Source organism: Microtus pennsylvanicus, chromosome 11 (assembly GCF_037038515.1).
Source record: "Microtus pennsylvanicus isolate mMicPen1 chromosome 11, mMicPen1.hap1, whole genome shotgun sequence".
In the NCBI taxonomy this organism is placed as follows: Eukaryota; Metazoa; Chordata; class Mammalia; order Rodentia; family Cricetidae; genus Microtus; species Microtus pennsylvanicus.
In genome coordinates this window covers 34,384,657-34,399,605 of record NC_134589.1, presented here as the reverse complement: position 1 = coordinate 34,399,605, position 14,949 = coordinate 34,384,657, and the positions used below count along the sequence as shown (strand labels likewise).

General features: G+C 40.4%; 1 protein-coding gene across 5 annotated transcripts in view; it reads left to right on the top strand.

The window, feature by feature from the left end:
* The window catches only part of Trim37 (tripartite motif containing 37), a 123,650-nt gene that overhangs the window by 32,652 nt on the left and 76,049 nt on the right, over positions 1 to 14,949 (top strand). For all 5 annotated transcript variants that reach the window (XR_012912317.1, XM_075991200.1, XM_075991201.1 and 2 more), the window contains exons 10-14: positions 1,989 to 2,039; positions 4,358 to 4,439; positions 9,061 to 9,137; positions 12,374 to 12,553; positions 13,962 to 14,076. Coding sequence is in view for 4 of the 5 variants with exons in the window: in XM_075991200.1 (XP_075847315.1) it covers positions 1,989 to 2,039; positions 4,358 to 4,439; positions 9,061 to 9,137; positions 12,374 to 12,553; positions 13,962 to 14,076 (505 nt within the window). In the remaining variant the exon portion in view is untranslated. The remainder of the gene's footprint in view (positions 1 to 1,988; positions 2,040 to 4,357; positions 4,440 to 9,060; positions 9,138 to 12,373; positions 12,554 to 13,961; positions 14,077 to 14,949) is intronic.

The window sequence follows — 14,949 nt, the reverse complement described above, 5'->3', positions numbered from 1 at the left end:
TCATTGGCCTCTTTAGGACATTTTCTTGGTTAATAATTGATGTGAGAGAGTCTTGGCTACTGGGTGGTGCCACCCCTTGGCAGGTCGTCTTGGTGGTCTAAGAGCAAGCTGAGTGAGCCATGGGGAGCAAGGCAATAAGCAGCACTCTCCATGGCCTCTGTGTTAGTGCTGCCTTCCAGGTTCCTGCCCTGAGTTTGCTGCCTTGATTTTCCTCAGAGATGGAGTAAAATTGTAAGCTCAATAAAACTCTTTCCCAAGTTGCTCTTGGTCATGGTGTTTATTACAGCAATAGAAACCATTAAGACATAGAGAAATATCTCAGTCTTCAAATAAATGAATTTTTTGTGCTCTGAATCTGGCTCACAGCAAAGACAACACATGTCAATGGAATAAGCACATAGCAAAAGAAACAGCATATAGATCAGACAACAGGATAGTTAAAGTGTTTACATTTTCGGGGATATAGTGAATTGGTTGGTAAAATGACCAACATATGATTATATATTATTTTGGGTGATAGCCAAAAACAATTCTTTAGGTTGAAATTTGAAAACTGTTTTTGAGATGATCCCTTTAGAGTTCTCATTAAGTTTATGGTCTTTTAAAAAATTTTCCAGGTACTAATTGCATTGGTCTCACTAATTGAGGTTTTATATGTTGAGTGATAGAATACATAATTGGGAAACATTAGAGCAGGCCTCTGCATATTTGACTTCTTATGAAGGAGTAGGCAGGAATCATCAGGCACAGATCCATAGAGATGTGGCTGGCATGTGTGCCTTCTAAGAAGTGCCAACAGCTGCCTAGGGATTTTATAGGAGTGCTTAAGAAGGTCAATTTGGATAGATACTATGGATAACACTCATAGGACAAAGTACATCTTCTTGCTCTGGAAAATATGTGATATATAGATAATTTCCTCTTTTATTGTTTTTGGGATAGGGCCTTATATAACCTAGGCTAACCTCAAACTTGCTATTTAACTGAGGCTAGATTTCTGCTGCTACCTTTACCTTCTAAGAGCTGCATGCATGATTGCCTTATCAACTTTTGATAAATTTTAGATTTTTTTTTTATTTGTACTAAACATGTTCTGGCAAATCACAAATTAATGTAGATATAGTCTTATCTGAAGGTATGGTGAAAATGATTTTCAGTCTATTTTGTTCAATTTATAATCATACCAAACTTATGGCAACATATTATAATGTTGTATATATTACAATTTTATGTGAAATGATGTTTTAATGACAGTGCCACAAACTATCCACATGGTCTCAGGGTAGTTGACTGCAAGATATATTATCCTCTCGCTCATCCTATGTTTACAGGTTAGTTCTTTTTAGAGAAGATTATATGGAATTTAGACTAATTGATGTCATCCTACCTTTCCAAGAATGTCTTACTGTGCTAACCCATATCAGTTATCCCCTCAATTATATATTCTAATCTTATAATAAAAGTGTAGGAACGCTATAGCCATAGCTCAGTGATAGAGTTGATAGAGTTATTGCCTGACATGCTTGAGGGTTCCAACAAAATAACCAAAATGTATAGGGGGTATTTGCTAGTAAATAAGCTTGAAGTAAATATTTGTTGTATTTTCATTCTAATTAGAAACTCGTTATGGTTTATGAATTGCTTTGATTTAATGCTCTGTTTAATCAAGATTTTGAAATATTTTATAGGTACTGTCAAGTTTTCAAGATAATTCCAAGGAACTTACTTTTTAAAAAATTTTTATTTTATTTCATTTTTATTTTCGAGACAGGGTTTCTCTGTAGCTTTGGAGCCTATCCTGGAACTTACTCTATAGACCAGGCTGGCCTCGAACTCACAGAGGTCCACTGCCTCTACCTCCTGAGTGCTGGGATTAAAGGTGTTAGCCACCATAAACAAAGCTTTTTTTTTTTTTACTTTATTTTTTAACTAAATGTAAATTGTAAATTAAGGTCATTGATCTTTTTTTTTCCTTTTGTTCTTTTTAGTGAATTGGTACCATCTTACGATTCAGCTACATTTGTATTAGAGAATTTCAGGTAAGAGGTTTTAAGAATTCTGGGTTTTTCTTGTGTATTTGTGTGCAGAAGTAAGAGACAAGTGGTCTTATGTGGTAAGAATGAGCTAATGAGGTCCCAGACTAAAGTTTCCTGTTAGAAGCAGAGCTGGTCTGGAGAGCCCATGCTGGGCTTCATTTCTTATCTCAGAGGGAAGACATGTTTGGATTTCAGAGTTTAAAATGTTTGCACATAGAACTGCATGTGGTGATGCACACCTTCAGTCCCTATACTCTGGAGGAAGGGGCAGTCAGATCTCTAAGTCTGAGGGTAGTCTGGTCTACAGAACAAGTTCCAGGACAGTCAGGACTACAAAGAGAAAAACAGGGAGAAAAATGCATATAGATAATGAGATATCTTGGTTATGTAAGATTCAATCTAAAGCAAAATGTATTTCTGTTTCATGTATACATTATAACATATAACCTGAAGGTAATTTCATAGAGTATCTTCAATGGCTGTGCATGAAGTTGGGAATACATTTTTCTACTTGATGACCTCCTTGTTCGATTTCTTTTGGTTTTTCGAGACAGGGTTTTTCTGTAGCTTTGGAGTCTGTCCTGGACCTAGCTCTTGTAGGTTAGGCTGGCCTTGAGTTCACAGAGATCCGCCTGCCTCTGCTGCATGTGACAGTACTGCCAGGCTCTTTGTTAGATCTTTAAAGTTTGTTTTTTTGAGATGGGGTTTCTCTGTGTAGCCCTGGTTGCCTGCATTTTATTCTGTAGACCAGGCTTGCCTAGAACTCAGAAATCTGCCTTCCTTTACATCTTGAAGACTATGATAAAAGGTGTGTGCCACCCTTGCCAGCTTTATAAATATATTTTTAAATTTTACTTTGTTTTATGTGTATGGGTGTTTTGCCTTTGTTTGTGTATGTGCACCATGTGGATACTTGGTGCCACGGATGCCAGAAGAAACCATCAGCTCTCCTGGAATTAGAGCTGCTGTGCTGGGAATTGAACTTGAGTTCTCCGGTAGAGCAGCAAGTGTTCCTAACTGCTGAGTTATCTCTCCAGTTGCAAAGGAATATTTTGTTACAGAGTTTCTAGGTGTAACAGCCCTGGCTGTCCTGGAACTTTATAGACAGGATTTCACTATATACCCAGCTAACCTTGGAACTTCCTATGTAGACCAGATTGGAATTAAAGGAATGTACCATCGTACTGGTCTAGAAGTAAATATATGAAATCACAAAGACTATAAGAGACTTCAAGGACAGGACAAAAAAGGGAACTTAAAATATGAGATCTTTGAGAAACACTGGGAATAGGTGTGCTGGTAACTAAAAAGCCATACTTGTGCCATCTGTTTTTCCCCTGTGGTGGGGATGGGTGGTGGTGGTATGTGTGTTTAGTATATGCTTGTATGGCTTCATGTGTGGAGGTCAGAAGACATCCTTAGGTGCTACCCATCCTTTTTGTTTTTAAATTCTGTGTATGTGTCTGTCTGTGAGTATATACAAGTGTGAGTGCAGTTTTCAAGGAGTCCCGGAAAGGGTGCCAGAGTCCTTGGAACTGTTATAAACTACTTAATACAGGTGCTAGAAACTGCACTTAGATATTCTGAAAGAACAATAAATGTCCTGGAGTCTTCCCAAATGCATTAGGCTGGCAGACCATCAAGACTCGGATGCATCTGCCTCCATTTTCACAATTTGGACATTGCCAGTGCAAGCGACCATTCCTAGCAGCTTTTAACTTAGTTTGTGGGGATTGATTTAAGTACTTGTGCTTGCGGAAGGCCTTAACTGAGTTGCCTCCTCAGCTCATTTTGTCTGTTTTTAATGGTGTAGTTTTGTAGCTAAAAATCTTGCTGAATTTCCCCTACAAATATTAAGGGTTGACACGCATTCTTATTTCTCCATTAAAAAAAATATGCTATACAGAAATTATCTGTTTCGTTTGTTTAATAATTTTTGGTGCTTAATATTGAGCTAAGACTGCACATGCTAAACACATGCTGTACCATTAAGTTATTCTCCCATGTTTTGTAAAGAATGCTTACTGAAGCAGAATTAAATTTGGAATACTTAGTGGTACTCTGTTTTCCCTTAAATGGCAATTTTTGAGTTTTTGTTGGGTTTTAATTACGAAGTAAAAGATACTGCTAAATGTTTCGGTATCATTAGTGTATATGTAAGTTCCTCCAGGCTTATTTAGAGAGTCTGACTTGTTCAGTCACCTTCTGTTGTTCAGTATTTTACATATTATTTTAAGGTATGTAGCTGCTTTTTGGTTTTGCTTGCTGCCATTTCACAACAGTTTTGATGTTGGAATTTGGTTGGTTTTCTTTCTTTTTAGCACTTTGCGCCAGAGAGCGGATCCTGTTTACAGCCCACCTCTTCAAGTTTCAGGACTTTGTTGGAGGTTAAAAGTTTACCCAGTAAGTTTTTTATATTTCTAAATTTTCAACTTAATTTTGAGATTTGCTTTAAGTATACTAGTTTACTTAATAGAGGAGTATGGAAATTGGCAATTTTCTGTTTATGCCATTTATTACTAAATATGTACAAAGTGTGTTAAATATGAATACATAAGCTCCAACATCACTAAATTTTATTTCTAGTTTATAATGAGATAAATATGTGTGGAAGACAGTTTTAGGGACTAGAGAGATGGGTCAGCAGTTAAAAGAGTGCTGTTGACTCCCGGGACCCATGTGGTAGCCCACACCATCTGTGACTATAGTGTGACTCCCGGCACCCATGTGGTAGCCCACACCATCTGTGACTATAGTGTGACTCCCTGCACCCATGTGGTAGTCATACCATCTGTGACTATAGTGTGACTCCCGGCACCCATGTGGTAGCCCACACCATCTGTGACTATAGTGTGACTCCCTGCACCCATGTGGTAGCCCACACCATCTGTGACTATAGTGTGACTCCCTGCACCCATGTGGTAGCCCACACCATCTGTGACTATAGTGTGACTCCCTGCACCCATGTGGTAGCCCACACCATCTGTGACTATAGTGTGACTCCCTGCACCCATGTGGTAGCCCACACCATCTGTGACTATAGTGTGACTCCCTGCACCCATGTGGTAGCCCACACCATCTGTGACTATAGTGTGACTCCCTGCACCCATGTGGTAGCCCACACCATCTGTGACTATAGTGTGACTCCCTGCACCCATGTGGTAGCCCACACCATCTGTGACTATAGTGTGACTCCCTGCACCCATGTGGTAGCCCACACCATCTGTGACTACAGTGTGACTCCCTGCACCCATGTGGTAGTCATACCATCTGTGACTACAGTGTGACTCCCTGCACCCATGTGATCTGTGACTATAGTGTGACTCCCTGCACCCATGTGGTAGTCATACCATCTGTGACTACAGTGTGACTCCCTGCACCCATGTGGTAGTCATACCATCTGTGACTATAGTGTGACTCCCTGCACCCATGTGGTAGTCATACCATCTGTGACTATAGTGTGACTCCCTGCACCCATGTGGTAGCCCACACCATCTGTGACTATAGTGTGACTCCCTGCACCCATGTGGTAGCCCACACCATCTGTGACTATAGTGTGACTCCCTGCACCCATGTGGTAGCCCACACCATCTGTGACTATAGTGTGACTCCCTGCACCCATGTGGTAGTCATACCATCTGTGACTACAGTGTGACTCCCTGCACCCATGTGGTAGTCATACCATCTGTGACTATAGTGTGACTCCCTGCACCCATGTGGTAGTCATACCATCTGTGACTATAGTGTGACTCCCTGCACCCATGTGGTAGCCCACACCATCTGTGACTACAGTGTGACTCCCTGCACCCATGTGGTAGTCATACCATCTGTGACTATAGTGTGACTCCCTGCACCCATGTGGTAGCCCACACCATCTGTGACTATAGTGTGACTCCCTGCACCCATGTGGTAGCCCACACCATCTGTGACTATAGTGTGACTCCCTGCACCCATGTGGTAGCCCACACCATCTGTGACTATAGTGTGACTCCCTGCACCCATGTGGTAGTCATACCATCTGTGACTATAGTGTGACTCCCTGCACCCATGTGGTAGTCATACCATCTGTGACTACAGTGTGACTCCCTGCACCCATGTGGTAGTCATACCATCTGTGACTATAGTGTGACTCCCTGCACCCATGTGGTAGTCACACCATCTGTGACTACAGTGTGACTCCCTGCACCCATGTGGTAGCCCACACCATCTGTGACTACAGTGTGACTCCCTGCACCCATGTGGTAGTCATACCATCTGTGACTACAGTGTGACTCCCTGCACCCATGTGGTAGTCATACCATCTGTGACTACAGTGTGACTCCCTGCACCCATGTGGTAGCCCACACCATCTGTGACTACAGTGTGACTCCCTGCACCCATGTGGTAGCCCACACCATCTGTGACTATAGTGTGACTCCCTGCACCCATGTGGTAGTCATACCATCTGTGACTATAGTGTGACTCCCTGCACCCATGTGATCTGTGACTACAGTGTGACTCCCTGCACCCATGTGGTAGTCATACCATCTGTGACTATAGTGTGACTCCCGGCACCCATGTGGTAGCCCACACCATCTGTGACTATAGTGTGACTCCCTGCACCCATGTGATCTGTGACTATAGTGTGACTCCCTGCACCCATGTGGTAGCCCACACCATCTGTGACTACAGTGTGACTCCCTGCACCCATGTGGTAGTCATACCATCTGTGACTATAGTGTGACTCCCTGCACCCATGTGGTAGCCCATACCATCTGTGACTACAGTGTGACTCCCTGCACCCATGTGGTAGTCATACCATCTGTGACTACAGTGTGACTCCCTGCACCCATGTGGTAGTCATACCATCTGTGACTATAGTGTGACTCCCTGCACCCATGTGGTAGTCATACCATCTGTGACTATAGTGTGACTCCCTGCACCCATGTGGTAGTCATACCATCTGTGACTACAGTGTGACTCCCTGCACCCATGTGGTAGTCATACCATCTGTGACTATAGTGTGACTCCCTGCACCCATGTGGTAGCCCATACCATCTGTGACTACAGTGTGACTCCCTGCACCCATGTGGTAGTCATACCATCTGTGACTACAGTGTGACTCCCTGCACCCATGTGGTAGTCATACCATCTGTGACTATAGTGTGACTCCCTGCACCCATGTGGTAGCCCATACCATCTGTGACTACAGTGTGACTCCCTGCACCCATGTGGTAGTCATACCATCTGTGACTACAGTGTGACTCCCTGCACCCATGTGGTAGTCATACCATCTGTGACTATAGTGTGACTCCCTGCACCCATGTGGTAGTCATACCATCTGTGACTATAGTGTGACTCCCTGCACCCATGTGGTAGTCATACCATCTGTGACTACAGTGTGACTCCCTGCACCCATGTGGTAGCCCACACCATCTGTGACTATAGTGTGACTCCCTGCACCCATGTGGTAGTCATACCATCTGTGACTATAGTGTGACTCCCTGCACCCATGTGGTAGTCATACCATCTGTGACTACAGTGTGACTCCCTGCACCCATGTGGTAGCCCACACCATCTGTGACTATAGTGTGACTCCCTGCACCCATGTGGTAGTCATACCATCTGTGACTACAGTGTGACTCCCTGCACCCATGTGGTAGTCATACCATCTGTGACTATAGTGTGACTCCCTGCACCCATGTGGTAGCCCACACCATCTGTGACTACAGTGTGACTCCCTGCACCCATGTGGTAGTCATACCATCTGTGACTACAGTGTGACTCCCTGCACCCATGTGGTAGCCCACACCATCTGTGACTACAGTTTGAAGGGATCTTTCGCCCTCTTCTGGCTTCCAAGGGCACCAGGCACACATGTGGTACACAGATATATATGTAGGCAAAACCTTCATACATTTAAAATAAAAAAAAAATTTAAAAAAAAAGTTTAAATTTTTTTCCCCTGTGTAGCCCGGGCTGTCCTGGAACTCTCTCTGTAGACCACGCTGGCCTCAATTCAGAGATCCACCTACCTCTGTCTCCCAAGTGCTGGGTTTAAAGGCTTGTACTACCATGTTGCCTAGCTACATTTTATTTTAATTTCTTTATTTTATTTTGTATGTTTGAGTGTTTGCTTGCTTGTATGTAGGTGCATCACAATGGTACCTGGTTAAGAGGATGTTGGATACTTTGGAACTAGAGTTACAGCTAGTGGTCAACCACTATGTAGGTGCTGGGAATGAAAAGTTCTTTAAAGATTATGAAAAGGAAAAAAAGATAACTTAGAGTTGTCTTGTGGCTCAGTTGCAGAGTAATTATCTGCCATGCAATACCCAGCACCCCAAAAGAAAATCACAGGTACTAAAAAACATTAAAAAAAAATGTTGATTGGATTTAACCGACGGTTGAATTTTAAATTAAATTTAAATGAAATAAAAATTAAATACCAATAAAATTAAATACCACCATGTGGTTGCTGGGAATCGAGCTCAGGACCTCTGGAAGAGCAGGCAATCCTCTTAACCACTGAGCCATCTCTCCAGCCCTTTATACAGTATTTCAACATAAAGTCTCCTTAACAGATGTAACAAAATGGGAATGATAGTGAAAGGTTAAAGTGGTACAAATTCATCAAACAAGTATTAAACTACAAATTTTAAAAGGTAGATTACTTTTAAGGTTAAGTTAATGTATAAAATTTTAAAATTGAGCCGGGTGGTGGTGGCGCACGCCTTTAATCCCAGCACTCGGGAGGCAGAGGCATGCGGATCTCTGTGAGTTCGAGACCAGCCTGGTCTACGAGAGCTAGTTCCAGGACAGGCTCCAAAACCACAGAGAAACCCTGTCTCGAAAAACAAAAACAAAACAAAACAAAAAAATTAAAATTGATATGGACAAACATCTAGGTTTTTAAATTTTTTGTTAGTTTTTAAGGTTAGAACTCAACCCAATTATCAGATGTTGGTTTGTAGTCTTCATCTTTGCTTTAAATTTGTATATTGGAATTGATGTCTCTTTTGTTTTGCATAACCTCTTGTTTTAGGATGGAAATGGAGTTGTACGAGGCTACTACTTATCTGTATTTTTGGAGCTATCGGCTGGCTTACCTGAAACTTCCAAGTAAGTGGGTTTTTTGTTGTTGTTTGTTTTTGGTTTTTTTTTTTTGCGTGGGGGGTGGGAGTGTGGGGGTGGGCAGGAGTGTTTGAGACACTGTTTCTTTGTAGCTATGGCTGTCCTGGAACTCACTCTGTACACCAGACTGGCCTTGAACTCACAGATCTGCCTGCCTCTGTCTCCCAAGTGCTAAAAACATGTGTCCCCACTGCCCTGGCAGGTAAGCAGTTTAATTAACTACTTTAATACAAAGTTACATGCTTCATGTCTTACTTAGAGTTTCTTTCTATTGCTGCAATGAAACACCATGACCACAAAGCAAATTGGGGAGGAAAGGGTTTATTCAACTTACACTTCCCTTTAATGAACTACGTTGATGTTAAGTACGAAAGGAAGTCAGGACAGGAACTCAAGCAGGGTAGGAATCTGGAGGCAGGCACTGATGCAGAGGTCATGGGAGTGATGCTGCTTACTGGCTTGCTTAGCTTTCTTTGTTATAGAATCCAGGACCACCAGCCCCAGAATTGGCACCACCTACAATGGGCTGGACCTTCCTCCATTGATTAAGAAAATGCCTTACAGCTGAATCTTACCGAAGCATTTTTTTCAGTTGAAGCTCTTGTTTTTCTGATGACTAGCTTGAGACAAGTTGACACAAAACCAACCAATACAACTGACCCCTTGTCATCTTGATACACAAACAAGCACATCATTATTAAGCCACAGCCCTTCCTTATTTATCCTCAAGATCTCACATTAAAAACATAACTTTAAAGTCCTACAGTCTTTATAAATTCAAACACATTAAAACTTCAGTCGCTTTAAAATAGCCAATCTCTTAAAATCCAACCTTTTTAAAAACTCAAAAGTTTCTCAGCCGTAGGCTTCAGTAAAATAAATGAATACTTTCTTACTTCAAGAGAGAAAATTCAGGGCCAAGTCACAATCAAAGCAAAACTACCCTCCAGTATCCAGTGTCTGGGATCACTCAGTCTTCTGAATTACTTAGGGAAGCCTGACTTCCTTTTCTTCCTGTCTCTGCTCCAAGCATGTTTCTCTAATATGTCTGGCATTGCCTTATTCTTTTCCTAATGCTTCTCTCCACCTTGTGCCTGTCTTCCTAGCCTGCTTAAACAACAATGGCTTTTTCTGTTTTTCCTTCTCCATTCTCCACCTCCGGATAGCTGCTGAGATTTACAGCTTGCTTGCTCTGGGATTTTTCTTCTAAACACTAGTAAAATCGTCAGAGCTTAAAAAAAAAAAAAAAAAACAAAAACCGTACACGTCAGTGGGTTCAGTTCTCAGTCCTGGGATTAAAAACATATACCACTTTGCCTGGCTCTGCCTCTTATTTCTTGCTTTTGGGAAATTTATGTTTTGAGTCTTAAATTTGAATTTTTAAAATTTAAAATTCCAAGTTCTAAGTCCTAAGGGGATTTATTTGTCTTTGATTTTTTTCTGTCTATATTTTAACATTTTTATTGTCTTTGGTACTGGATTCAGCTTGATGCTATTATCACTGACTAAACAGATGTTAGCACTTTAATTCATTTATTTATTTCAAACAAGAGATTTAGTCCAGGATTTAGGACTCTATTACTGCACTACACCTCCAATGTCCATTTCAGGAGTTTTCTAACATTCACATTGTTTTAGAAATAGTAGTACCTTATTATTGATAATGTTATATGTTCATAGTACTGTGTTCAGAGAAGATTGGAATTTGCATGTGTGTGCTAGTTGGACACTGTCTACATAGTTTGATGTGAGTCTTCTATTTTGATAAATACGATTTATTAATTTATTTAATGCTTCAGGAAGCATATTGGGTTCTCAATCCTCTTCATTAAATGTTGAAATGACGTTTAATTTTGCAGTTCAAGGTTAGCAGTGGGGTAGTTTAACTCCCAAAATGTAGAATAAAAACATGAATCATTGTATAACAATCTACACAGCAGTCTAGTAGATGAGTGTTCCGTAGGGTCTGTGGAAACACTTCATCACTTTTTCAAGCCTTAATCTCTTTCTCAGGGTGTGTGTGAACATATACATGTATGTAATACTAAAGTGAAAATTTTCTACATGAGACATTTTGGGGTTTGTTTTCATATAGTATTTACTGAGTGTGCTAGCTAGTTTTATGTCAAGTTGACACTAGAGTTAAAAGCCTCAATTGAAAAAATGCCTTCATAAGATTGGGATGTAGGCAAGCCTGTAGGGCGATTAGTGATTGTTGGGAAGGGCCCAGCTCATTGTGGGTTCTATAAGAAAGCAGGCTGAGAAATCATGAGGAGCAAGCGAGTAAGCAGCTCCCCCTAATATGATGCCTCTGCATCAGCTCCTCCCTCCAGGTTCCAGCCCTACTTGGATTCCTGTCTGAACTTCCTTCAGTGATGGACTACTGTGTAGAAGTGCAAGCCATATAAACCCTTTCTCCCCAACTTATTTTTGGTCACGGGGCTTCATCATAGCAATAGTAACACTAACTAGGACACAGTAACTTCTGTTTTAGGGAAGAAGGTCCTCCCCATCTCAGTTTTCCCATCTTTTGTTCTTGTTGTTTTAAAGCGAGGGTGTTAAACTTGATATAGCCAAGGATGCCTTGAACTCCTGGATATTTCTATATTTCTGCTTTCATCTCCCAGGTGCTGAGATTGCAGGTGTGGACCACCATATTTTGCTGAGAATTTCTTTCTTTTTTCTTTTTTGTTTTTTTGAGATAGGGTTTCTCTGTAGCTTTGGAGCCTGTCCTGGAACTAGCTCTTATATACCAGGCTGGCCTCGAACTCCCAGAGATCTGCCTGCCTCTGCCACCTGAGTGCTGGGATTAAAGGTGTGTGCCACCACCGCCCAGTGAAAATTTCTTTAAGGAGAGAGTAGAATAGTTTTTCCTTATAGAGGTTTCCCTCCAGGTTTCTGTCCTGACTGCCTTCAGTGATGAATGGTAACATAGAACTGTAAGCCTATAAATAAACTCTTTCTCCTTTGAAGAGGTGTGGTAAAAAAAAAATAAAAATAAAAAATAAAAAAAAAATAAACTCTTTGCTCCCCAAATTGCTTTTGTTACAATGTTTAATCACAGTGATAGTAAGCCCAGCTAAGGCAGTGACCCATCTGAAATACTTCTGTTTCTGTAAATGATATCATTTTTGAAAAGAGTTCAGCTGGAATAACAATTTTATTTTTTTGTATTGATACTTATTTTTACTTTGCTGACTGTACTAATGGTGTCTGTATTTTAGGTATGAATATCGTGTAGAAATGGTTCATCAGTCCTGCAACGATCCTACCAAAAATATCATTCGAGAATTTGCGTCTGACTTTGAAGTTGGAGAATGCTGGGGCTATAATAGATTTTTCCGTTTGGACTTACTTGCAAATGAAGGATACCTGAACCGACAAAATGATACAGTGATTTTAAGGTAGTTTGAGATATTCGATATTGTGACTTAAATTATGGAGAATAATGTCATCAAAACTTTATTTCAAAGTTTATTCATTTAACAAACATAAGTACTGAAATTCACACTAACTGTAACTTTTATTTCAGGAGTTCCATGTAGTTAGATGAATAATAAAAGTGAAAAAAAGGTTTGATACCTAGTTATTGATTCCATTAAAAGGAAAATATTGCCAGATGTGATGCCCCATCCCTCTAATCCCAGTATTTGAGATGTAGAGTCAGAAAGATTAGGAATTCAAGACCAGTCTAGGTTATATAACAAGTTTGAAGCTAGTCTGGGTTTTAAAAGAGACCTTGTCTTAAATTTTTTTTTTTTTAAGGATGGCTTATAGTTTGAGCATACCTAACTAAAAATCCAGCATGCCCTCAAATCTGACATTGTGTAGTGATAATATGCTGCAGGTAGATAATTCCATACTTGGCTTCATGCGAAGAATCAGAGTGGTGCTGTGCTAACTCATCATTAGCCTTCAGCCTGTTCATAGAACGTGTAACTTAAAGGCTTTCTAAGAATAGGGAGGCATTGAGTGGTTTATTTTTTCTTTTTTCCCGTTTGACAGAATAATATTTCAATGACTGATTTTACAAGCTTAATTTTATAGAGCATCTTTCATTTTCTGATAAAATCATGTTAGAAGTAGGGATCAGCCAGGCGGTCGTGGTGCATGCCTTTAATCCCAGCACTCTGGGGAGCAGAGACAGGCATTCAAGGCCAGCCTGGTCTACAAGAGCTAGTTCCAGGACAGGCACCAGAAACTACAGAGAAACCCTGTCTGGCAAAGGAAAGAAGGAAGGAAGGAGGGAGGGAGGAAGGAAAAGAAGGAAGGAGGAAAGGGGGGAGAAAACTCACTGTTTTGGTTTTTCTTATGAAGGTGATAATTTCGTTTTTCTAATTCACCAAAGGAAATACTTCGTTGCTATTTGATGTTACAGTCACAATTAAAACATCAGTTTACTAAACTAGAAGGGACAAATTTTCCCGTAATGTTTTTATTATTAAATATTAGTTTTACATATTGGGTTTCATAATGACATTTTCATACACATGTATGTATCCCAGCACTTGGGATGCAGAGGCAGAAGGATCTCCGAGTTTGAGGCCAGCCTGGTCTACAGAGTGAGTTCTAGGATAACCAGGGCTACACAGATAATCCTGTCTCAAGGAAAACAAAAAACCAAAAATATATGGTTTTAATTGAGACAACTGGCATTTAGAGACATATGTCATTATGGTTTTTGAGTATATGCATGAGTAGTGGGTAATAGAATTCATTTGAAATGGTTCTACATCAAATGTGAACTGTAGAGTTTATATAATTCACAAATTCACTGTGTAGATTATTCTTCATGTGGAACTGTTCTTTAAGGTTTCAGGTACGCTCACCAACATTTTTTCAGAAATGCCGGGATCAGCACTGGTACATTACTCAGCTGGAAGCCGCACAAACTGGCTATATTCAGCAAATAAACAATCTTAAAGAGGTAAGACAATTGCATCTCTTCTAATTTGCACAGCCTATTGTCCTTTTGGCCTGCTGCTTTTTAAATTTGATTTTGGCTGTCCATTTTAATGTTGTGGTAAAATTCTGGTTCTCCTTTTCCTTTGAGCCTCTAGATTCTGCACTACTCAATTGTGTAGCCACATTTAGCTACATGAGCTCAACTTAATTAACATCAACTATATTATTCCTTATTTGTAGTAACTTTATTTCAGGGGCCTGTGTAGACACTCTAGATATGCAATATTTTTATTATGCAGTGTTGTCTTATGCAGCACTACTCTGGTTTGAGATAAACATTGTTTCTCTCAGTAACTAAGGTAATTGTCTTCTATGAGCTGTATTGGATTTAAAGATTTAAAAATAGAATTGTTGAAAGTTGCTACACTTTGAATTCTTACTGTTTTTGAACACTATAATAGATTGTTAATTAATTTTGATTTTGTAATAATGAAATTATGTTAGGAATTCTTTCCTTCATGTGGAATTTGAATTGTCTTATGTTGTATGTGTGTGGGGGGGTGCTCTTGCCACTGTGCACATTTGGAAGTCAGCACGACTTCTGGGAGTTGATTCTCTCTCTTTCTAACATGTGGGTTCAGGGATTGAACTCAGGTATTCAGATGTGGTGACAAGTGTTCTTACTGAGACAGCCCCTTTGTATAGACTTTGGATGGAGTGGAAGGTTTGGATTGAGAAAGTGGTAGTAGATAAAGCACAAAAATATAAATGAATGTAGATTTCAAACTGCCGATGCTGGACATGCAGATCAGTAATTGGCAGTTAATCTCATGCTCAAAGTCCTGGGTTCTCGGCATCATCAAACAAAACAGATGAAAACCCTGCCTGTATTTTT